Below are 24,932 nucleotides of genomic sequence, written 5' to 3' on the forward strand. Positions count from 1 at the left end.
TTCTCGCTCTGCATTAACACACAACCCAAACCCTTATAAGACGCATCACTGAAAATTAAAAAATTTTCCGTACCTGAAGGTAGTGTCAAAATTAGTGCAGTGGTCAATCTTGTTTTCAGTTCTTGGAAGGCAGATTCTCTTTCGTCGTTCCATTCAAACGGTTGCCCTTTTCGTGTCAATTGGGTGAGAGGCACAGCTAATTTCGAAAAGCCTTTCACAAACCTTCTGTAATAACCAGCTAAGTCCATGAAACTGCGAACTTCTGTCACATTTGTCGGTGTAGGCCAATTCATAATTGCCTTTATTTTCTGTGGGTCCACTGAAATTCCTTCCTTGTTGATCACGTGCCCTAAGGAAACAACTTCATCCAACCAAAACTCACATTTCTTTAGTTTAGCAAATAATTTCCTTTCCCGAAGTATTTGTAGGACAGTCCTCAAATGATGTTCATGTTCAAGTCTATCTTTAGAATATATCAAAATATCATCAATAAAAACCACAACAAATTTGTCAAGGTAGGTTTTAAAAATTCGGTTCATTAAGTCCATAAATGCTGTCAGAGCATTAGTCACTCCAAATGGCATAACAAGAAACTCAAAATCTCCATACCTCGTTCTGAATGCGGTTTTCTCAACATCGTCTTCCTTAACTTTCAGCTGATGATACCCGGATCTCAAATCGATCTTAGAAAACACCTGTGATCCCTGCAACTGGTCAAATAAGTTATCAATACAGGATAGGGGATATTTGTTCTTTACTGTTACCTTGTTCAATTCCCGATAATCGATGCACAAACGCAAGGTTCCATCATTCTTTTTCACAAACAATACTGGTGCACCCCAAGGCGAAGTGCTAGGTCGAATAAACCCCTTGTTTAGCAGGTTTTGCAATTGTTCTTTTAGTTCTTTCATTTCGGTAGTAGCCATTCTGTAGGGAGTTTTAGAAATAGGTTGGGTGCCTAACACAGTTTCAATAGTAAACTCTATCTCCCTATCTACCAATTCCCCTGGTAATTCATTTGGAAACACATCTGGAAATTCTCTAACAATAGGAATATTATTCAATTCAACATTCACAGATTGTTCAGACAACACATAGCACAAATAACCCTGGCACCCCTTCCTGATCAGTTTACATGCTTTCATTGCAGATATCAAATAAGGTGGAGGCACTACCCCATTACCCACAAATACAATCTCTTTCTATTTTGGTGGTTTAAACATAAGCCGTTTTGTCACACAATCAATGGTGGCACAATACTTGGTCAACCAATCCATGCCCAAAATTACATCAAAATGCCTAAAGTTCAAGGGCAACAAATCTACATATAGGATAGCATCCTCCACACGCATATCACAAAACCGGTATATCGATTCACACAATACAGATTTCCCAGATGGAGCAGACACACATAGCAGATATGGCAGTAATTCTAAGGGTCTATTCAGTCTAGATGCAAATGCATATGTCACAAAAGAGTGTGTGGATCCGAAGTCAATTAACATAAAAGCATCCTGATTACATATAGAAATAGTACTTGAGACAATTGCGTTGGCATTCCGTGTATCTCCCGGAACAAGCGCAAAAACTCTCCCCTGTCTCACAGTATCCCCGGTGGTAGCAGATCTCAAAGTATTTCTCGACTTTGGGATCGATGCAGTGGAACTAGCAGCTATCTTTTCACCATTCTAATTACAATCTCGGGCTATATGCCTTTGTTTCCCACACTTGAAACAGGCTCCTGACACACAGTAACAGACTCCACGGTGCCTTCTGCTACAAATATTGCACATGGGAGCTGTGTCTCGGGAAGAATTTGAAGTATTTAAGGAGCCCGTATTTTACTTTTTCAAAAATTTCTTCTTTGAAAAGAAGCCTTGCCTTTTGTTGTCTTTCCATTCTGTCGTTGGCTTAGCCTGTCTAGATATGTTAGCCTCTAATATGATGGCCTTGTCTAGCACCCCAATGTAAGTCTCCAGCTTTAAGACATTCACCCTTTCTAAAATGTCACTTCGGAGCCCACCTTCAAAGTGTCTCGCCTTCTTATAGTCAGTATCAATTACATGTGGTGCAAACCTGGCCAATTCGGTGAATTTGGCCTTATACTCAGCTACAGTCATACTGTCTTGCCTTAGTTCCATGAACTCTGCTACTTTCCTATCCCGAACACATTGTGGGAAGTACTTGTCACAGAAAATTTCCAAAAATTTCTCCCAATCAACATCCCTGTGATTTTCTCGCATCAACATCCACCATCTTCTTGCTTCGTCTTCTAGCATAAAAGTGGCTAGAAGCACTTTCTGAGTCTCCGAGCAAGGGAACACTTCAAACAATTTTTCGATACTGAGAACCCAAGCTTCGACTTTCAACGAATCTAATCCACCATGGAACTGCGGTGGTTTCATTTTGTTGAATTCTTTGGTGAGAGCGATTATTCGATCATCATTCTGATTATCTGGCATGGGTGGTACCGGAGATGAAGGTGGCGGGTGTGGTTGCTGCCACTCCGGTTGCTGTCTCAAGGTTTCTGTCATTTCATGTATTAGTTTTTCTATTCTGTCTATTCTGGCAGTAGAGGATTCCTCTATTTCATCACCTCTTGTTCTCACCATCTGATTAAATTTGCATTATTTTTCACACAAAAGATTCACAAGTATGCATATACTAAAGAGCATACCTATTCAGATAATTCGCAATGCAAGCAAATCACAACTTATAACACATAATTGTTCATATCAAAACATTTAATCATATACTCGATGCTTCCAAATTCATACTTATCACATGAATGCATCCTAGATCTTTTCTAGACGCTTATTGCTCTTTTGGACAAGTGTGTGAGTTATTAACTCGTGCTCTGATACCACTCTGTCATGACCCGAACCCGCCCCCGTGGGTTAAGGACATAACCGGCCAGTAATCATGAGATTACCTACGGCCTCAAACCAAACCAAACGTATTTTAACAGAGTTAATGGGGGCCAAACGGAAGCAATTAAAAACTTTGTCCATAGAGCCGTGCTTACATGGCACATCAAAACAAACCATACATGTGCATATTAATAACTCACGACAAAATATGTACTACATAATGTTATGTACATACAGGATCACAATAGTCTAAGTCAACCCATCAAAACTATAAACAACAGATGCAAGGTCTTCGCCAACATGACATAATATGAATACATAACAAAAGGGCGAAGACGGGTCTCATGCGTGAGACACAAGGGCTGACTCTCCAAAAACATGGGTTGTTCCACACAGGCTTCATTAAGGCTGGGTCTGGACCTCTCTTAGCTCACCTACAAATACATGAATGAGCGTGAGTGATAGCCTAGTGAATAATATCAAATACAGAAGTTATATAAACGATATGTAGAACAACAACCTTCAAACGGCCTTGGGCCCAAATTCGTGTTTTTATTTAGCATATATACACAATTTAAGTCGTGTGACTGCGATTCCTAACAAACTGGCTTTTGGCCCATTCAAACTTCCATTTGTGTCAAAACGGCCTTCGGCCCATTCGTTCATGTCAAAACGGCCTTCGGCCCATTCGTTCATGTCAAAACGACCTTCGGTCTATTCATTCGTTCTTGTCAAAATGGCCTCTAGCCCAATCATTTGGTATAGCAAACATTGTCCACCAATCGAATCAATGAATTATAAAACTTACATAGAAGTAAGCAATTGGACAACAACATATTTTCAAATATCTCCGTTAAGATATTACTCACAGTGATCGGTTGGTTGGTTGGTTTGCCCTGGAGCTCGACCTTACACATTTCATGAACACAAAAGGGTCACAAACAATTCAATCCGTTCTTAAACCCACATATTCCTCTTTAGGCTTTATTCTTATCTCTTTAACTCATTTATAATGCTCAATGTATGCCTAAGACCGCTTGCAAGCTAAAGAGAACGAAAAACGAAACACATAATGCATTTTCAAAATTTCAGAAAACAGGGTCCCCGCTCGAGCGTGGACTTTTCCGCTCGAGCGGACCCATGAGGTCTGCAAAAGTACTGGTTATGTTATTTTTACGCTCGAGTGTGAAACTCGGACGCTCGAACGGAAGTCCATGCTACATAGCTCCCCACTCGAGCGTGAACTTCCCCGCTCGAGCGGACACCATGTCTGCAAAAATATATTGGGAGCACAAATTTCACGCTCGAGCGGCGGTTTCCCCGCTCGAGTGGACATCAAAATTCTGGAAAATCCAGAACATGTTCTTGAGCTTCAACTTCACATTCAAGGGCTCCAAACACATTATTTCAGCTTAAACTTCACATATTCATGTACTAACATGGTACAAACACTAATTTACAACACAATGGAGCTCAATTTCACAAATTAGTCACATGCATGGCTCAAATTACACCAAACTCATTTCCATCATAGCACATTCATGCCTTCAAAGCTTCTATTCTCATGAATTGTACATGCATGTGATGTATTACTCTCATTCTCAACTTAGATGATACAAATGGTGATCATAACATGAGCTTTAACCAAAACTCTATATGAAGCATGTATTTCAAGCTCAAACATGCAAATTTAAAACAATTTCTTACATGCATGCACATATTGGCCCTCAATTCAACAAAACCAATTCAATTACATCATGCTCAATCAAATTCATGTTCTTGACCATTATTCCAATTTGAATTCACAAAATTACAACTTAATATTCATGAATCCACTTACCTAGAGGCTCAATTCTTCACAAACTATGGTTAAATCTTGAATTGGTCTTCAAATTATCAAGCTTCAAGATCAAACTTACAATCTCCTACTCTCTCTCTCTCTAGCCGGCCTCTTCCTCTCTCCTTAGAGTGATTTTCAACCAAAAATGATATAAAAGAGAGGAATCAATTATACTAAGGCCCTTAAATAAAAGTCCCACTAACCAAAATTATAAATATTAAATAATTGAGCACTAAAGCCCCAAATTAATCTGTTTGTTTTGATCCGAATCAATTTCCAATTAAATTTCACCTTAGGCTCTAAAAATTATGCTAATCACAATGGTGTGATCAATTTCGGGTTCTGTGGCCGATAAGGCCTTCAATTTAATTTCTAAAGCAGATAATCAAACAGATATTCCTACGGTGAACATATAGAAATTCAAAACCACATATTTTCACATAATGACACACAAAATCATATTAAACACATAATCATACTCATATGAAGGACCAATTAACATCTTGCGAAACAAGAAACAGACCTACAACACAACACCAATACACAACTATTCACAATATTCCAAAGTGAATAGAAAACAGTATAAACGAAACAGGTCATGTGAATATTTATATCTACATTGCCCTATTACTATTGTTATTTTTGGATTCGGGTTCGTAAACATCAACGATGTGAACATGCACATTAACGACCATTAATAATTCATTGTTAATTGTTGAGTCATTGATAATGTGAACATTCACAATAATGTTCATGAATGGATCAACTGACATTAGTATACACTGATGTGAACATTCACATTAGCGTGTACTAATGTGAATGTTCACATTACTGTCATTAGCAGACACAGATATGAACATTCACATCAGTGCATACTAATGTCAATGTTCACATTACTTATAATTTCTCAATCACTCATTTGTCCAGACTATGCTGTAGAGAATTAATATTTACATGAATAGACAGCTAAAAAAAATACTAACCATTGTTTCCGTCTTTCGCCGTTGCCACAAGTAGCTGACCTTTGTACTTTCCTTTGAGGAATGTTCCATCCAGGAATAATAAAGGCCGACAAGAATTGAACCCAGAAATACACACAGCGAATGACACAAAGAAACGACAAAACTGTTGACTACTCGCATCATAGTCAATATTGACGTAACTTCCCGGATTGTTCCGCATCACAGCATTCGAATACCACCACAGCTGGTCAAACGATAATGAGTGATCTCCATGAATACCAACCTTTGCTTTCTCCACACCCAACCATACGACATGGTAACTCACATCTAATCCCTCTTCAAAATAGTCACCACCTCACACGGCCGAGTCAACGGCTTGTCCCTCACAATTTCAGATATGGTACTTGACACCAAATCTGAACTAACTCGCGGATTCTTCGATGTTCGGACATCCGTACCATAACTATGCACATCACTAAACCTCTTGATGTAGAAAAAACCATTTGCTCATTGTGCTCTACAATGTATAGCCCACAAGCAGCCTCTCTCCTCACGCATCGCACACACAGCAGTAACTCTTGTTGTCTCGTTCTTGACATACGCAAACTGAAACCCACATTGAATGGCATACTTACATAAAACATCACGAAATTCTTGTGCACCTCCAACAAACCGTTGTCCCACATGCGTAATACCATTTGCCCAAGGGGCTGACAACAGCACCTTCTCCTTATGGTGGCAAAATCTCCGTAACGCATCAATATCTTCCTCAACCCCCACACACAGCGATCCCGAGCTACTTGACTGACCAATATCACTTTTCAACTCAACCACAACTTCTACATGTTGTACCCTCATTGATTTAGCAAGCAGTAACATGTTCTGAAATTCTTCCTTATTGTCCAAATCACACCTATTAATCCCAGGTAACTGACAGAACAATGAAATAGAACCAGTAGACAACTCCCCCCATTTTTCACACAAATAGTCCACCAAACACGAATAACACAACGCGCGGGTAGCATTTATTACAGTGGTACTGTAATAATATGTACACACCAACATCATAAAGGTATCTATCTCCTGTAAAAACACAACAATACAACAATCAACAATAATCCAAACCGATATGAATATTCACATTGTGCAAAAATTAGATGAATACGTGTACAGTTCAAGTGTTACATCCATAATTTACATCAACAAGATGTGAATATTCACATTGATACATATACTCTGAATTATATCACCCACACAAAGCCTCATTAAGCAAACATCAAAGTAAAGTGAGAACATCCACATTATTCACATAATATTACCACGATGTAAACATTTACATTGACACATATACTCTGAATTATATCACCCACACAGAGCCTCATTAAGCAAACATCAAAGTAAAATGCAAACATCCACATTCTTCATGTAATACTAACATGATGTAAACATTCATATTGTTCCACAAACTCTGAATTATAGCAGATCCACATTCATCACTAATTTGATGACCTCCCCTCCACAGGACCACGATGTAAACATTCACATTGATTTATATACTCTGAATTATATCACTCACACAGAGCCTCATTATGGATACATCAAAGTAAAAGGAATATTATAACATTTTTCACATAATTTGAATGACCTTCCCTCCATAGGACCACGTATGATGCATGTAATTGAAAAAACAGGGCATCCGATCTATAGCAATCAAAAAACAGAGCATCTGATCCATCTTAAAAATCTGAATGTTCTTATCCCCAATGTAAAACCTCCCACTAGATGGCTTGAATTTCTGCACTATACGTACAATGACATCATCATATTTCATGCAGTGGTTGAGGTCGACTTTATTACTGATCAAGCAGTCAAATAATGGCCAAAATGGTATTTTTATAAGGCACTTCAATTAGCCATTTGTAAATTTGGTATCCTTTAACAGTTTGACCAATCCAGTTAAATTTGACCGGTAGTTAACTTTTTTCATGTTCACTTCTTTAGGAACAGCTGTTTGATCAGGTTTGGCTTTGGCACGGGATTTCCCTCTCTTTCGCTTGCCATCAAATCTAACGGGAAGACCTGGGTGTTCAAATAAGAACATTTAATTGGCTGAAAAACAGAGGATGGAACTAAAAGCACCAAACAACATTCAACAATCAACAGTGACAGTAATCTCAACATTCACATCATTGTACACTGATGTGAATGTTCACATCAGTGTATACCAATGTTAATTTACCCAGTATAGTACTGTGAATGTTTACATCATCTATGTATACAAAATCAATTCCGAAAACAACAAAAATTATAGGGCAATGTAAATGTTTACATGGGTGATCACATTATGTTATAATTGGCTAAAAATCAAAGGGTGGAACCAACGGCACCAAACAACACCCAACAACACAAACAAGTATGACATTGATGTGACAATGTGAATATTTACATCATATTCCATCATATTGTTGAGTGAAGATTGGGAGTTCTATGGACATCAACAATCAACAATATCAACATTGACAGTAATGTGAACATTCACATTCACATTGTTATACACTGATGTGAATGTTCACATCAGTGTTTACTAATGTAAGTTTACCAAGTAATCAACACTAATGTGAATGTTCCCATCATCTATGTTTAAAAAATCAATTCCGAAAACAACAATAGTTACAAGGCAATGTAAATGTTTATATGGGTGATCACATTATGTTATAATTTGCTAAAAATCAAAGGGTGGAACCAACAACACCAAACAACACCCAACAACACAAACAAGTCTGACATTGATGTCACAATGTGAATATTTACATCTTATTCCATCGCATTGTTGAGTGAAGTTTGGGGGTTCTGCGGACATCAACAATCAACAATATCAACAGTGACAGTAATGTGAACATTCACATCATTATACACTGATGTGAATGTTCACATCAGTATCTACTAATGTAAGTTTACCCAGTAATCAACACTAATGGGAATGTTCACATCATCTGTGTTTACAAAATTAATTTCGAAAACATCTGTGTTTACAAAATCAATTCCGAAAACATCTATGTTTACAAATTCAAATCCGAAAACCAGAAGGTGGATGTATACATCGATGATCACATTATGATTGAAAAGCAGAAGGGGGAATGGTATTGCTTACTTTTGTTCCTCATTGTGGGTGGGTATGGTCACTCTCAGTGGATGAAATAAACTCAATCCAACGACGAAGAAGCACTCTTCTTCCGATGTGAACCTTCGCAGCGGTGAGATGAAGAGGAATCTGGGTCGACGGTGAATGGTGGACGACGACAACGTTGGTGAGGCGATGTGAATCTGGTTTCGTGGATTCAGTTTTTGTTTTGGAAATTTTGTGGATTGAATAGTTGGAATGGGAATGGGTTTTTGCAGAATCGGTTACATGCGGGAGAGGCGGAGGAGGGGCATTTCGTCCTTTTATAATTAATGGACCTAATGGAATATTCAGAAATAGTTTGGGTTTTATGGAATAAAACAGTTACAAATAGGATTTATCAAAAAAGAGCCCTATATAAAATTATTTCCTAATTATTTTTTAATAATAAATAAGATTAATTAAAAATTTAATAGTAATGAACAAAAGCAAATATACCTTTTAGAAAGGAATTATCGAATAAGTTGATATTAAAAAATAATTACATTTTATAATGGCATAAAATAATTTAAATATGATTTTTTCAAAATTTATTTTCAATTTAAAAATTACAATAAAAGATTTAAATATAATAAAATTAATTTTTTTACAAAATAAAAGTATCTAGATAAATAAATAAAAAATGGTAAGAATAAAATTTAGAATGGTATTTTCATTTGTTATGAAAATAATTCTAAATGGCCAATAAATTATCACTTATAACCCCCATTATTTTTAAATAAAAAAAAATATTTCACGAATCGTTACTTTTATTAGAAAAATAACATTTATTTCTATTTGTTTTAGCAAAAGTCACTTGTTAGCAATTTGAGCCAATTTTTTTCATTGTTTATTTTAGTTTGTTTAATTGACAATTGAGATTAAAAATTTTAAAAAAAAATTAACAGAATCGACCATATTTCACAAGTGTTAAAAAAAGTGTAAATGAACAACAAGAAAAATGTTTGAGACCAAAAAAAAAAATCACAATTGTACCCATAATGATATGATATCATATATGTCAACTCTTGATTTGCTATACACTTCATGACACGGGGTCCAACTCTATTGCCACATCATTGTGGATGAAAGTGTGGATATGTAGCATTGCTGAAACAATAAATTATCGCGTGTAACTCTCATTTTGTTTTCTTATTATATTAAAAAAAAAATAAGTTTCACCAACTATCGCTTTTAATAGAAAAAAAATGTTTATTTCCATTTGATTTTAACAAAAGTCACTTCTTAATTATCTAAGCTAAAAAAAATTATTTTTTTATTTTAATTTATTTAATTGACAATTGAGATTTAAAAATAAAAATCATAATGCTTGGCAAATTATTTGTTAAAAAAATCCATTATGCTTGGCAAATTAATTGTTAAAAAAACTATTTGTATTAAAAAATTATTATTTAAGTCCTTATAGTTTAGAAAGATATTAAAAAAATATATAAAATTTAAAATCAAAAATCAAAAATAACAAAAAAAAAAATATAAACTTTCAATAGTGATTAATAATTTAAATATGTATATTTAATAACATATTATGTTTAGACCAATAATATTATGACACATCATTATAACACATGTAAATATTGATCTCATTCTAATTGTAGTAACATAATTTTAAAAAGAATTTAAATTTTTATTTTATAATTTAGTAAAGGAAAAATTATCGGAAAATCCTATTTCAGATTCTTCTATACCAATCAGTCCATGTTTTTTATTTTTATTTTATTAAATCCTAAAGTTTACACTTTTAGATCCGAAGGTCCTGTTTTCAGTTTTATTATTTATTTTTGTGTGGCCATTTTACCCTTATATATATAGCTTGTTGTTTGAATATCATTTTTGGGAAGTCCGCGATCTGTGTTTGGATTCCGGATTCTTTACAATTTCTGATTTCTCTTTGCCATTTGTGATTTGCTAGTTTCTGAAGCTATAGATTAGGCGCAATTTTGCGATTATTGAAAGTACAAGTTTTGCACGATTTCAGTTTGCGATTTTGTCTAGTTTTCAGTCGATATTCTGAAGAAGGTTAGTTTTTATTTGAGATTGATGTTGTGATTTGTTCTATTCTTCATTGTTCTTTCTCGTTCTTTATTGTTTATCATCAATTGATTATGGTGATGTTTATGTCATGCGATTAGTGATTGATTTGTTGTTATGATGAAATCATTGTGTTCATATGAAGTTTTGAATGATGAAGTTTTGTTGCATCAGTATTTGAACAAGTTGTTGTTAAGCATTTAGTGAACTGGAAGTTCACGCTATCAGTATATGAATTTTATAATTAAAATTGTATGTATGTGTGTATACTGTAAGCTTAGAATTTGTTGTATGTGGTGTGTATGATGATAAACGTAGGGCTTATGATTGTTTGTTGAGGAGGTAGAGTTTTTTTTGTATGATGTAAATATTTGAACTATTTAAAAATCATGATACATTTTCATTGTGTTGGCAAATCTTCACACATATGAATGTGATTGAATATTCAAATTATTTTATGTACTATTGATGATTTTGTAGTGTGATACGAGACAAATGGATTTTTTCATGTTGTTGTTGTGCTGCTATGGGTCAAACATGTTTGTGATAAAGATGGTACAATCATTTTCCTTTGACTAGTTAGTGAAATGTGTGTGCAACAAATGGTGTGATTTGTCTGTTGATTCAATCACTGTGTTTTACCAAAGGCCGGGGTATAAGAATTGTCATTTAGATAACAACGAGGAATTACAAAACATGTTATTGCTTGGTAAATCAATTGGAATTGAACGAATTGATGTTGTTGTTGACCAAAAATTGGACACTGATAGACATAACAATTTAGCAAATCCATGCATTAAAGATGAGGATCAACAAAATTTGCTTCGTAGATATTGTGCGCACAGTAAGAAGGTTTTGTTGTCTTCAGTTTGGGCAAATGGTATTACGCATGTTGGTCAATGTTTTACAGAAGGAGCATTTGAGTTTCGTACTGTTTTATGCAAATATGCAGTAAATTCAAATATTTGAAGAATGATTCAAAACGAATTACTGCTATATGTTCACATAGAGATGATAGAAGATGTTTATGGTCTGTGCATGGTAGAGCCCAAAGAGCAAACCAATTTTTCTACCTTAAGAGATGGACTAAGATACATAGTTGTGATGCTGATGTTCGTACTTTAAAAAATCCAAGGCTCAGCTCTAATTTGGTGTCAAATGTTGTATTTGAGCATGTTAGGGACAGACCACTAACGCGCCACACTGATGTGGCATATACTTTCAAGACAGACTGTGGACTTGATATCAGCTACCATGTAGCATGGTTAGGTGTTGAGAAACCGAGAGAGACTATGCATGGTGATTACTTAACATCGTTTGACCAACTGAGATGGTACGGTGATGTTGTTCAGCATTATAATCTGGGAAGTCATATCAATATTGACTATGATTCGAAGACTAGTCAGTTTAAAATGTTTTTTGTAGCATTCGCTGCATACATCAATGGCTTCAAATATTGTCGCCATTTGCTTTTTCTTGATGAAACATTTCTAAAAAGGAGATACAAAGGGCAGTTGCTTTGCTAAAGATAGTAACCAAGGTTTGTTTAGCTTTTTGATGTGAAGTTTTACATTTGTTTACTTTTTGTGTGTCAGTTGTGACTGTTGACGTTAGTTTAGTTTTTAGGATTGTTTCCAGTAGCCTTTGCAATTGTTGATTTGGAGAGTGAATCGAATTGGTCATGGTTTCTATATGAACTATCAAAAGTAATTGTTGATGATAGATGCATGACATTTGTATCCGATCGTAACCTAGGGCTTTTGCAAGCAATGCCAAAGGCATTCCCATTAGCATATCATGGATGGCATTTACAACACCTAAAGAATAATTTTAGGGACAAGTTGAAGGGTATGGAGAATGGTTTCAAGAAACACTTAATAGGGAAGTTGGGTGATTGTGCATATAAACCTACTGTGACGGGTTTTCATGTATTACTAGAAGAGTTGAAGAGTGAGGGGAAGAAACGAGCATATAACTTCTTGTTAGGGTTGGAACCTGAACATTGGGCAAATGCTTATTTTAGGTAAAATGTGTACAATAGTGTGTTTCATGGAATATAATGATGGTTATATGTACATTGTTTATATTTTTCTGTTGTTATAACAATGTGAAATGTCACATATGGTATTAAAATGTGACAATTTTTGTTGTCATGTGTTAGAAGACAACGATGTGGTGAGATGACATCCAATATTGCTGAATCATTCAACAATTGGATCAAAAAAACACAAAATCTTCCAATAACAAAATTGGTTGATACTGTCTGGAATCAAATAATATGTCAAATGTCAGAGCGAAGGGAGATTGCAAACAAGTGAACTGGAATTATTTGCCTTACCTTTGAGACTAACCTCCAAGATTCATTCAATACTAATAGGTCATGGAATGTGAGTAAAGCTAATGATGATGCGTTGAAGTGCATTCGTTTCCATCAGTTACAGTTGATATTGGACGCTGTGTTTGTTCTTGTTACCAATGGCAAGTAAATGGATTTTCTTGTGAACATGTTGTTGGGGCTATCTAAAGGAGTGCATATAATATTAATGATTGTGTTGAAAAATATTTTCATGTAGAGAATTATAGGGAAGCATATGCAGCGGCTATTTTCCCAATGCCATCTGTGGAGAAACCAGCTTTTTCCTCTAGTGATTTCATCATATTACCCCCAATTGTAAAACGGCCAACTGGTAGGCCGAGAAAGAGTAAAATACCGTCTCGAGGGAAAAAATTAAGTCAAATCAGGTGTGGCAGATGTGGAAAGATGGACAGGCACAATCGGAAGTCGTGTAAAGAGCCAATACAGAGTTATATTGGTTGATGTGTTGGTGAACATTGTGAATTTCACATTCAGTTTTGAACATTTACAATGCTTTTTTTGTATTAGATAAATAAGATACCATTGTGAATGTTACATACATTTGCATTGGATACACATTTTATTAGTTGATACATTGGTGTACTTGTTTTGTATTTCGATACAATTTTTCAATAAGAAGGGATTCATTCATTCTATGCAATTTGTCATTTTGTAGTTTTTTTTTTTTCATTTTGTTTATTTATGAAATAGTTTGTTTATCAGTTTTAGCAAAATAAAATGTTATCTTGTTACATATATACACAATATGTGTTGATTGGTGGAATATGATATATGTTTTTGAACAGATTTGAGGTGTGGTAGATGTAAAAAGATGGGCAACAACAATTAAAGTTGTGTAAAGATCGAATATAGAGTTCTATTGGTTCATGTGTTGGATATCGCTGTGAATATTATGTTGACTTGTGAATATTTATAGTGCACAATTTGTTTTAGATAAATAACATACTATTGTGAATGTTACATATATTTGCATTAGTGAACAATTTAGTAGTTTATGTGTGGGTGTACTTGTTGGTGCAAGCTTCTTAATGTGAATTTTCATATTTTGATACAATTTGTTAATAAAAATGTGATTTGTTCTATGAAATTTGTAATTTTGTAGTTTCTTTATATTTTCTTTGTTTTTTTGAAATAGTTTGTTTTGATTTTTTGCAAAATAAAATGTAGGAAAGTTGCATATATCCCTAATATGTGTTGGCAGAGTGGGCATATGATATACATATGTGAACTTTCACATTGTGTTGTACTTAACAAACACATATAATGACTAATAATACTCATAAACCATGAATAAGATCAAGAAAAAACATTCATATTAAAAGTACATTTCTTGGTAGACAAAATGTATATAGCTATTCATATCAACAACTTTGTGGAATCATTGTTCACTAACTAACAATACCCAAGTTCACATGTTAGTGACTGGTATATCATATACAAAATATATTGTACTTAGACAAAATCTGATGTTAAAATTGTGTCATCAATACATCAAATAAAAATGGTAGGGTGTGAAAATTTGAAGTTTAGTTCTCAAATGCATCCTCCTTAGTGTCAACAACAAAAATTGCATGATTTGCTCTTTCAAGATCATTCAGGAATGCTTAGACTAACACAGCTCTCATAGCAATATTTGGCTGGGTTGTGAGTGGGGGGGAGTGGATTTGGCAATGGCCTCGGTTCCAGGGGTTTTAGATGTCCTTTTCTGATTAAGACCCCTAGAGCCTTGGACAAGGGCATGTACAATGGGGTGAAGGTCCTTTGGCCTCTAGGTTGGTATTTGGTGGTCTGTGTATTGCTTTCGGATGCACCGGAAAAGGATGTGGCTGCCATGAGCTTTGGAAGGGGAGGGGGAATAGTGGCGACCATGTTTACCTCCGAAGTTCTTGCAGTTGCAGCGGCACTTGGGCCTGCATTATTGTTGCGGTTAAAGGTTCTTCGGGGTTGCTCTCTGTCTTGGTCAGTCAAACCCTACTTCATTGCATCTTCAATTTGTACTCCCATCTCGTGCAGATCCGAAAAGGTGGGGAAGGGGAGCACAATCATTTTTTGCATCAGTTTTGGCTGGAGATTGCGCGCAATCATCCTGATCTGGTCCTTATCGGTGGGCCTTAAAGTCATCATCGAGGCCTTCGCCCTCCACCGGGTCACGAAATCCGAGAAACTCTCTTTGTGCTCCTGCCTTGTTGTTTCGAGATCACGAGTTATAATCTCAATTTGGGTGTTGTAAGAGTATTGCGCAACAAAGGCCTCGGCCATTTCATCCCAACTCCGCTTGACATCATCCTCCAACTTCGCATACCAGATAGCGGCCACGCCTGACAGGGTCCGGCCGAATAGCGAAAGCTTCTGGGGTCTGGTGAGGCCCATTGGCCGTAATATATCTGAGAATAGCCGGAGGTGGACCATGGGATCACCAGATCCATCGAAGCGATCGATTTGCGGCATTTTGAATCTATCCGACAACGTTACAGCCACGTCGGTATATCCGTCCTCGATATCCGGGATAGCCTTTACCCCCTGGGATTTTTTGAATAGCTTATCGAGCTTGCTCAATTTCAGTGCTATATGGTCTACCTCGAACTCGAAGGGAGAGTCCGGTTGATTGACAGGCGTAGGTGCCTTAGATAGCTGGGGCAGAATTGGGGGCGGAGTTGGCCCCGTTGGTATGTCCGTATCTGCCTGGACATTTGGTGCCTCCTCGGGTGCTGGGATTCCCGGTGGGTGAGGAACCGAGTGTGAAGCAGATGCTCCGGTTTGTTGTTGTAGTCTGGCAATTAATTCTGCTTGCTGGGCCATGATCTCGGCCTGTTGTTTGGCAAACTCATCCCGGCGAACAGCGTCCTGCTGCATGGCTCTCATGGTCTCTTGCATCTGACGCATCATTTTCTCAACTCCTGTCGGTGACGCCATACTACCCTGATTTGTTTGAACTATTGGCAGGTCTATTTCTATAGCAACAATTGGAATCTCAATCTGACTGTCTACTGATGGGGTAATCCACTACTCTGGCAACCTCTACTCGGATACACTACGTTTCCTTGGTCTTTGCCTGATAATCGGGGTTAGAGAGTGGAACACTGGTTATCCGTCAACCAGATCCTCGGATCGATTTAGTCGGCGACCTCTAGTCCAGAGTACTTGGGGAATATCTGCTTGGTTTGAAGCAATTGTGCTAAACTACCCTCTCTAGCAAAAAGATAAATAAAGCAATAAGGAAATAAATAACCAGATAAACGGACAGCATAACAGCTTAAAATAAATACACAACACACAGCCGGGCATAACAACACACGGTCAACAAGCTGAGTACACACTGTCCTCAAACACTGATCATTATCCCTGAATCACTGTCCCCGAAAACTGAATCTGGTACCTGCAGATAACTGATTCTGAAACACTGACTGATGCCCGCAGGCCTGATACCCAAAATACTGAACTGGCACCCGCAGGCCTGATGCCCAAACTTGTAAACTGATACATGCATTCGTATAGAGATGCACTCTAAAAAGCACATAACAAATAAGTGAGAGCCAAAACACCCCTATGTTAGGGTAAGGTTTCCCTGTCCTATTCTGTCAGGAGCTAGGGTTTCACTACGCACGCAGCGGTTTCAAACAACCTATCGGGTAAGCAACCTGTCCTAGTTTGGAATGGTCACTACGGATTCCGAATATGCACTAGGTCGAATGGTCAAAAGGGTGCCCCGGTAAAATCGGGGTTTGTGTTCCCATACCGGCAGAGCCCACAACCGGTCAGCCTCATGGTCATGCCTTGACAAGACAAGCCTCCGGCAAACTGTTCAGGAATAGCAGATGGCAAACACGGTGTCCTAGGCGCACCAATGCACATACAATGCAAAGAAACACATAAGTGTAGTCAAAAATAGATATCATAAGTTTGAGTCAAGTTCTCTAAGTCCCCAGCAGAGTCGCCAGAAACTGTAGACGTCCCCGAACGCCCCGGGAGGATGAGTCCTGTTCTGTTCATTTGGGCTCACTGCAAGTTCGGACTCTCAAATTGTCACGGTTCTAAATCTGAACCAAAGAGTCCAAATTCGGCAAATCATTTTGAGAAAACAGATTTTGAAAGAAGTGCCAAACATGGACTGTTTTGCCAGATACAGAGTCGCCACCTAAATGTTTTATTTTGGGAAAATTTAGAAAACCCTGACTCGTTTGCCTAAGGCCACGTGTTCGTCATCACCAAAGTTGTCTCGGCTCGAGAACTTGGGTACGATTGAAGAAGGTCACTTCGTGAGCACCCCCGCTCGCCCGATCAAAGATCGGCCTCTACTAACCATGATATCTATTTTTGGAAACATTATGCATTCTTATTCCGGTTATTAGCCTAGATTTACTATATGATGCGCACAGCATACAAGTATAGACTGGGTCGCCTGAATTGGAACAAAACATTTCATGTTTGTTTATTTGAAAATGGTTTGATGGTGCTACCCGCAAGTAGGCTAAGATGTGGATTTGCCACCCTCGGATGGGCTTAGAAAACATGATTTTGCTACTATCTAGTGGGCTTAAAACTCACAATTAATGAATTGTTCCAATTCAAATAATCCAACCTTCACCCACAAGCATTCAGGCGGCTAAATCGCATAAGCATATAGCCTCATGGTAAGTATGCTATCATGGCAGTCATTCACACGCATGCAAGGATGCTAAAGCATAAAACTTACCGAGTACTCCAAGCCAAAACAAAAGCTAATTAGTAATCCATGCATGATCCTAACTATACAGAAATGCCTAATGCAACACAAGCAAAAATGCAACTATAGAAGGCTCGGCTATTCTAAAGATGGCATGCGAAATGCTACAACTAACAAGTATTCAACTTGAAATTGAGATACAAATGCAGTTATTATGATGCGCCGAGCCCGTGCGTGCAAGACAGATGAATGAATGCAAACATGCTATCATACTGTATGCTAATTGAAACATGCCCTAATCTAACCATCATAAGCTGATAAATAAAAGGGAGAAAGACGTGTGGTTAGAAGACATACATCACACACACGCACACTTATTACAACATTGCCCTCGTGCAGAGGGTCCGAATAAATAATACAGTCTCAAATGAATAAATAATACAGTCCCGAATAAATACAGAATCCTAATTAATTAACAAATTAATCTAGGAAAGCAGTAAATTGGCACGCAAATCCATGGACCACCTCAGCTCTGTTCCAAATGATGAATGATGCATGCTCAGGTTGCCTTGCGCGGAAATCCCTTGTGATGCCCCGATTTGCCTTTGTTTGCAATTATTCTTGGGATGCGTGCCAGGCTCAGGAAGGTTGCTGATTTTTGATTTGCTGTAACAGAGAGCAATAAAGGGGCATGGCAAAGTATTTTCACATATGTATGCATGACTACTCTTCAGGGAGTGTAGTCCTCGATCCTCGTGCCACCAATCATGCATCTCGCCGAGAAGTCGAATTGCATGACTCAATATGAAATGAATGCACATATGGACACAACAAGGCCTAGACTCCATCATGGATAATCCGGAGTGTCGGCGACCGAGAATTGAGACACGTTCCGTTACTCGGAGTACGAAACGTCCCTCGTTTCCCGTGCTTGGGCTAACTCCTATCCCAAGCGCAATGCAATATGCATGATATGCATGAATGCAACCCTAACATGCAACCTAGCATACACAATGCTATGAAATGGCATACACAATGCACGATGTAACGAGGCATACACAATGCTCTAACATACAACTTAGCATATACAATGCCATGAAATGAAATGGCATACACCATGCACGATGGACTTACACCAACATGAGTGGACCTCAGCCACACTCACATCAGTAGCCATTAGGTGAAAATGAGACTCTCAAAATGCGTGCACGCATGCACGCAAACCGAGGACCGAACCTAAGGCATAACATGCAACTCTAACAAGGCATGGCAATGGATGCAAGATGGCATGCGAACTCACAAATTCCAGCACTAAAATATGATGCTAAACAGCCCCGAAACATGGAAAAATGGCACCCGATGCATGAGATGAAACCCAAAACTCGAAACTAGGCACATGGAATGACTTATAGCTATACAAAGCATGCATTATTTGATCATGAAGCATGAAGATAGAGCCAAGTTAGTCCCAAAACATGAACATTTCCAGTTCAAAGCATGGCCAAAAGATGCTACCATGGTGGACAAAATAGCATGCAATCTTGACTAACAATCATGGTTTACATGGCAAGTATATGAAGCAAATGTAATCTCACCAAACTAGCAAAAATCAGTGAATAAATCATGTGAAAATAGGCCCAAATAACCACTGATATGCAACCATGGTATGCAAAAATAATGAGTTACTTTGGAGGGCCATGCAAGGAGTTATTAAGCACATGCAAGGTAGACATTTAGCATGGCATAAAAAACTATGAAAATCAAATATGGTAGTCCTAAAACTCACCAAATTGACCCTGGAAAGTGACTTCGAAGCATGCAAGGTAGGGTCTCTTTGGAAGGCCAAAAAGGCCACCAAACAAGAGAAGGAGAGAGGGGGTCACCCCCCTCTAATCTTGGCTCTCAAAATAGTGGAAGGCCAAACAAAGCATGCAATTGGGGCTTAGGTGTAAGGCTCAAAACAAGGGACAATCAAGCATACAAGAAAGCATGTGACCTCAAATAAAATAATGCCCTTAATAAAACATGAAGATGATGTCAAAAAAATCTTTTTTCCAGTTTATAACAAGTCTAAAAAATGAACATAAATAGGGCTAATCTATCATGTAAAAATGGCCCTAAAAGAGAGAATAGAGACAAGGGACAGCAGCTGGCCCCAAACAGTGAAGAACCCTTCAACAAAGTTGAATAGGGGCTCAAAACAAGGCACTTTATAGTTTATGACCAAGTCCAAAACAACTCACAAGTAGGGCTACAATATGATGTAAAAAAGGCCCTAAAAGAGAGATAGAAAGCAAGAGGCAGTAGCTGGCCTCAAACAGTGAAGATCCTTTCAACAAAGTTGAATAGGGGCTCAAAATGAAGCATTTTACAGTTTGGCTCGAAGCCCATAAATGCTTACAAACAGGGCTAACATATCATGCAAGAAATAACCATAAAAGAGGGATAAAGGGAAAGAGGTAGCAGGTGGCTTCAAACAGAGAAAAACCCTTGATCAAACATGAAGATAAGCTCAAAATAAGACCATTTCCAGTTTGGGTCGGAGCCCAAAAATGCTAGAAAATATGGCTTAGATATAGGGCAAAATAAGGCAAGAAAAGAGGAGAAGAAGACTTACCCTTGAAGACCAAACTTCAGCAGCTCTTGGACCAAATTTCTGAGCTCTCAACCTCTTCGAAACAGTCCCAAAATGCTGGAATGGAGGATGGAGGCCTTGTGCTATGGGTTGGTGTGTAAATAGCCAAGAACCAAGGGTGTTTTGAGGCTTGGAAGAGAGGGAGAGGGAGGATTGTATGCAATGGCCCTAAACAATTTTTTTGTAACCCTTAGAAATGGAGGAGAGTGCTGGTTTTAAAGAGGAAGAGAGGCCAAGGAAAGGGGGGGAAAACAAATTCAAATTTCCCCCCCCCAAAAGGCAGCTCCCCAGATACAAAATCTGGGGGAAAATAAATTGCACAGCTGGAATACACTTGGAGAGAGGATCATGGCCGGCCAGGTTCAAAAGGTTCAGGTGGCCGACCGGCCACCCCCCCTGGCCGGCCGGGCAGGGGTCAAAAGGATCAATCAAAATTGCTGGCCGACCATCCCAAAAAGGTGGTCTCCCATGTGTGCACAACACAAATATGTGGTCAAAACCCATAAAATATGAACCAGGAGAGAGAAAAGCCAACTTTTTAGAGGGGTTCAAAAGGATCAAGGACAATTACTGGCCGGCCTATACATATTGGTGGCCTCCCAGGTGTGTACAACACAAATATAGGGTTTAGGGCTAAAGAAAATGGCCTAGGGTGGTCAACATTAGCTTTTTAGTGAGGAAAACAAGCGACGGAGAGTGATGAAGAAATAAAGCTGGCTTTTCAGAACAATTGCTGGCCTCCCACCCTCCTACAAGCTTTCTAACAATGAAAATAAGGTCTCCACCAAAAATGAACCAAAACGGATGCAAAACGGAGATTCGGGGACCGAAATGCGCGGCCCGGGGCCCCGAAAATGGGCTGTTAAACACCGGAGGTGGCATTCGACCACGAAGTTGGTCTCTTGAGCCACAGTGTCCCCCAAAAGGGAGTAAATAAGATGTGTGCCGAAAACCGGAGCAAACGGAGGTGGTTAGGCGGTCCCAAACTGAGGCACACGGCCGTCGGCTCCGAAAAACCAAAAACCGGGCTCCAAACGGGAAAAATGGCCTACGACCACGAAACGTAGCCTACGGCCACTGAGAGATGATCTACGAGACCTCTCCCTCCCTTCGGAAAGACAAAACAGAGAAAACAGAGCCTGGTTCGCAAACCGAGGCAAGGCACGAAAGAGTCCAGAAGTCTGGAGGCAAGTATCACGACCCCAAACCGCCCCTAGTAGTTTGGTGCCGTGATGGCCAGTAATCCGAGATTACCAAAGGCCAACTTCCAAAATCCACACACAATCAGAGTATAAATATATGGGGCTTACAAGTGCGGAAGCAATAATCTAAAATACAAGTGGTCCATAAGAGCAGTGCATAAGTGAATGAAATGGCATACATCTTTACATAGCTTTAAAACTTGAATACAAATAAAATAAAGTACAAAATACATGTTACATCTTGATAAAAGGCTTCTCAAGCCGACATGTTCAAAATACACAAGCTTCAAAATTGCCGACATAAACAAAATACTTGAGCCACAAATCATGAAACATAATCTTCAGGATTGTCGACATCCTTACAGCCGACATAACATGCATACAAAACACACATCTCGGCGTAGCCGACTTCTTGCTTGTTACCTACATATATACATAGGGAGGGTGAGCTTGGATACTCAGTGAATGGTATGAGTAATAAAGGGGTTAAATGAATGATTCCCAAGATCTTTTCAAAACAGTACATAGTATATCTTTTCAAAACCATACATAACATAGCTTAGTTTGGCTTGAAATAAAACATCATTCGAAACTTGGTCTTTCAAAACTTACATACTTAACATACGTCAAATCTTAAAACATAACCTCGGCATAACCTTGGTCCTTTAAAACAAAAGCATAACCTCAGCATTGAGCACACCCGTTCATAGTCCGTCGGTGGCCGATATCTTAACAAGGGTGCTACTTAGGCTTAATGCCCCCTAGCACGGAAGGACGGTGCTACTTAGGCTTAAAGTCCCCTAGCACGGAAGGACCCTCAAAACAAGATATGCTGCGAAAGTCTAGAGTCCTCCAGCACAAGGGACTTCCAAATCAAGGGAATAATCGACCCGAAATCGATTAGACAAACCCACCCGCACAAGGCAGTCGGTGGCAAGGGAGATATCTCAAACAAGGGTGCTGCGAAAGTTTAGAGTTCTCCAGCACGAGGGACCTATGTTACAAAGGCCCGTAGCCTTTTAACACTAGAGTACAAATCAAGGGTGCTGCGAAAGTTTAGAGTCCTCCAGCACGAGGGACTTTCAAACAAGATGTGCTGCGAAAGTTTAGAGTCCTCCAGCACAAGGGACTTTCCGAAAATGTCATCAAAACAAAGCTTACTTACTTGATACATTGCCATTCAAAACAAAACTTATACTTAATACATAAAATAGGGATATCATTCATGCTTAACAAATACTTTTATCAAAACAAGGCAAAGTTTTATCAAAACCTTAAGAACATAACTTTATTAAAAATACCACTCACATTAGTTCTTGGGACGTCGGGGTCAAGGCAAAGGTCCAAGTCCTACAACACATGGCAAAGCATACTGAACATACCTCTCAAAACAAGTCTTACACGCATGCAATTAATCTCAGGAAAACATGCTGGTAGTCAAAACACTATTTTACATGTCAGGAAGACATGTTGGGTACCAACCAGGTCTTTGCCGAGGTCCCACACCTCCTGGCCGAGGTGTGGCTACCTAGGCTTCGGCATGCGGCTGCATGCCGAGGTGCGCACAAGACAAACTAAAGGTGTAAGTGATCATGCAAAGTAGGCCAAGGTGAGATACAATGCTTGGCCTAAGTGTGAGGTCTAGGTGAGAGTGATCTCGGCGACTACACTTCAGGAAGTGAGGTCTGGAGATCTGGGTTTCTACCCGCGAAGAACAGGAAGAACATGAACATGAAGATCACGAAGAACAGAAATGCTAAAATCATAACTTCTCTATTACAAAAATCTGGGATTTCATGCTATGAGTTCGAAAACATGGACCTGGGTACCCATGCTAGAAAATCACGCGAAAACAAACACAAAAACATGGATCTAGGCATGAGCCTTCGGATCAAAACATGACTTTTCTTGAAGAACACATGAATGCTATTTTCTCTTTCTAAAACCGAACTTCAAAGCAATGCATGGCTTACAAATCATGTTCAATCATGCAATGCAATAACATAAACATAAAGAACGACGAGAGCAGATTAAGAATCTAACCTTAGAACGCGGATCTAACGATTCGATCTCTAGAAATCAAGCTTGGAAATCTACCTCCTCTCAAGAACTCCTCTTCCTCACCTAGAGCTTCTCTCTCCTCTTCAAAACAAAGATATAGAAATAATAGGTTTCCTCCCTCTATCGGCTGACTTAACACTCAGCTCGGACACGTGGCAACGGCTGGTTGGCTCTCCTAAAAAAGGTGACAGATTGACAAGATAAGACTATGACAAAGTGCATCTAACAAGCTACCCGGCAAGGCACTCCGGCAAGTGATGACATCGGCTAAAAACAAGACTTCGGCAACTAAGGTGACAATGACCTCGGCTAAGAAGGACAACTCTTGACTAAGTTGTGCCACACCTTGGCCTAGATGTGCCACACCTCGGTCTAGGTCATACCACTCCAGGACAAGGTCACTCAGGTGCAAAGGTAACATCTCGGCCTAGATAATACACATCTCGGCCTTGGTGATCCACACCTCGGCCTAGATAGTGACATCTCGGCCAATATGTCAAGGCGAAGATGGAGGTCAACAAAGGGGTTCCAAGACACTTCTAGACTGGAGATGACCTTGGCTTGGAATGATCTAGGCGTAACGTCACCTAGGCTTGGCATAACTTCGGCTAACATAACTTAGGCTTGGGGTACCAAGGAAGGAACAAAGCAAGCACACAACACTTAGACAAAACACATAGACATCAAAACAAGGCATGGATCTTACTTAGGCAAAACAAGTCATAAACATACAAATGCAAGCTCAACGAGTCATAATCATACAAATGCTCATGAACGTGACTAAAACGTAAATATGGGTTGTTACAGCAAGGCTTGCAGCCGGGACTCTGAAACTTCTGAACGAGCACAATATGCAATATCACCGAGCTCTCAATCAGTGACGTCTGAGTCTTAAGGTCGGTCAAAAATGGGGTGTCTACAGTGATTCGATATATGTTTTCTGTGATTGTGAATATGATTAGATGTGTAAAATAGATAATATTTTAACTACGTTGATGTGTAACTCTACATGTACATTTTTTCATATTATAGAATGAAATATTGAAATTACCACTATGTTTGCATGAGTTAGGTGTATGTCTTTAAAACCATCTCTGCGCCTCATTGAATTGT

The 24,932-nt window shown here is 38.6% G+C and overlaps 1 protein-coding gene across 1 annotated transcript; it reads left to right on the plus strand.

Moving 5' to 3' along the window:
- The first annotated feature begins 11,577 nt into the window (after window positions 1–11,577).
- Window positions 11,578–13,699, plus strand: LOC145803889 (uncharacterized). Its single transcript, XM_082897274.1, has 5 exons — window positions 11,578–11,761; window positions 12,508–12,904; window positions 13,043–13,168; window positions 13,259–13,359; window positions 13,455–13,699. The coding sequence occupies exons 1-5, from the start codon at window positions 11,578–11,580 to the stop codon at window positions 13,697–13,699; spliced, it is 1,053 nt and encodes a 350-aa protein (XP_082753400.1).
- The last annotated feature ends 11,233 nt before the right edge of the window (window positions 13,700–24,932 follow it).

The sequence above is a fragment of the Camellia sinensis genome, chromosome 12 (genome assembly GCF_055761805.1).
Source record: "Camellia sinensis isolate YWXY chromosome 12, ASM5576180v1, whole genome shotgun sequence".
Classification (NCBI taxonomy): Eukaryota; Viridiplantae; Streptophyta; class Magnoliopsida; order Ericales; family Theaceae; genus Camellia; species Camellia sinensis.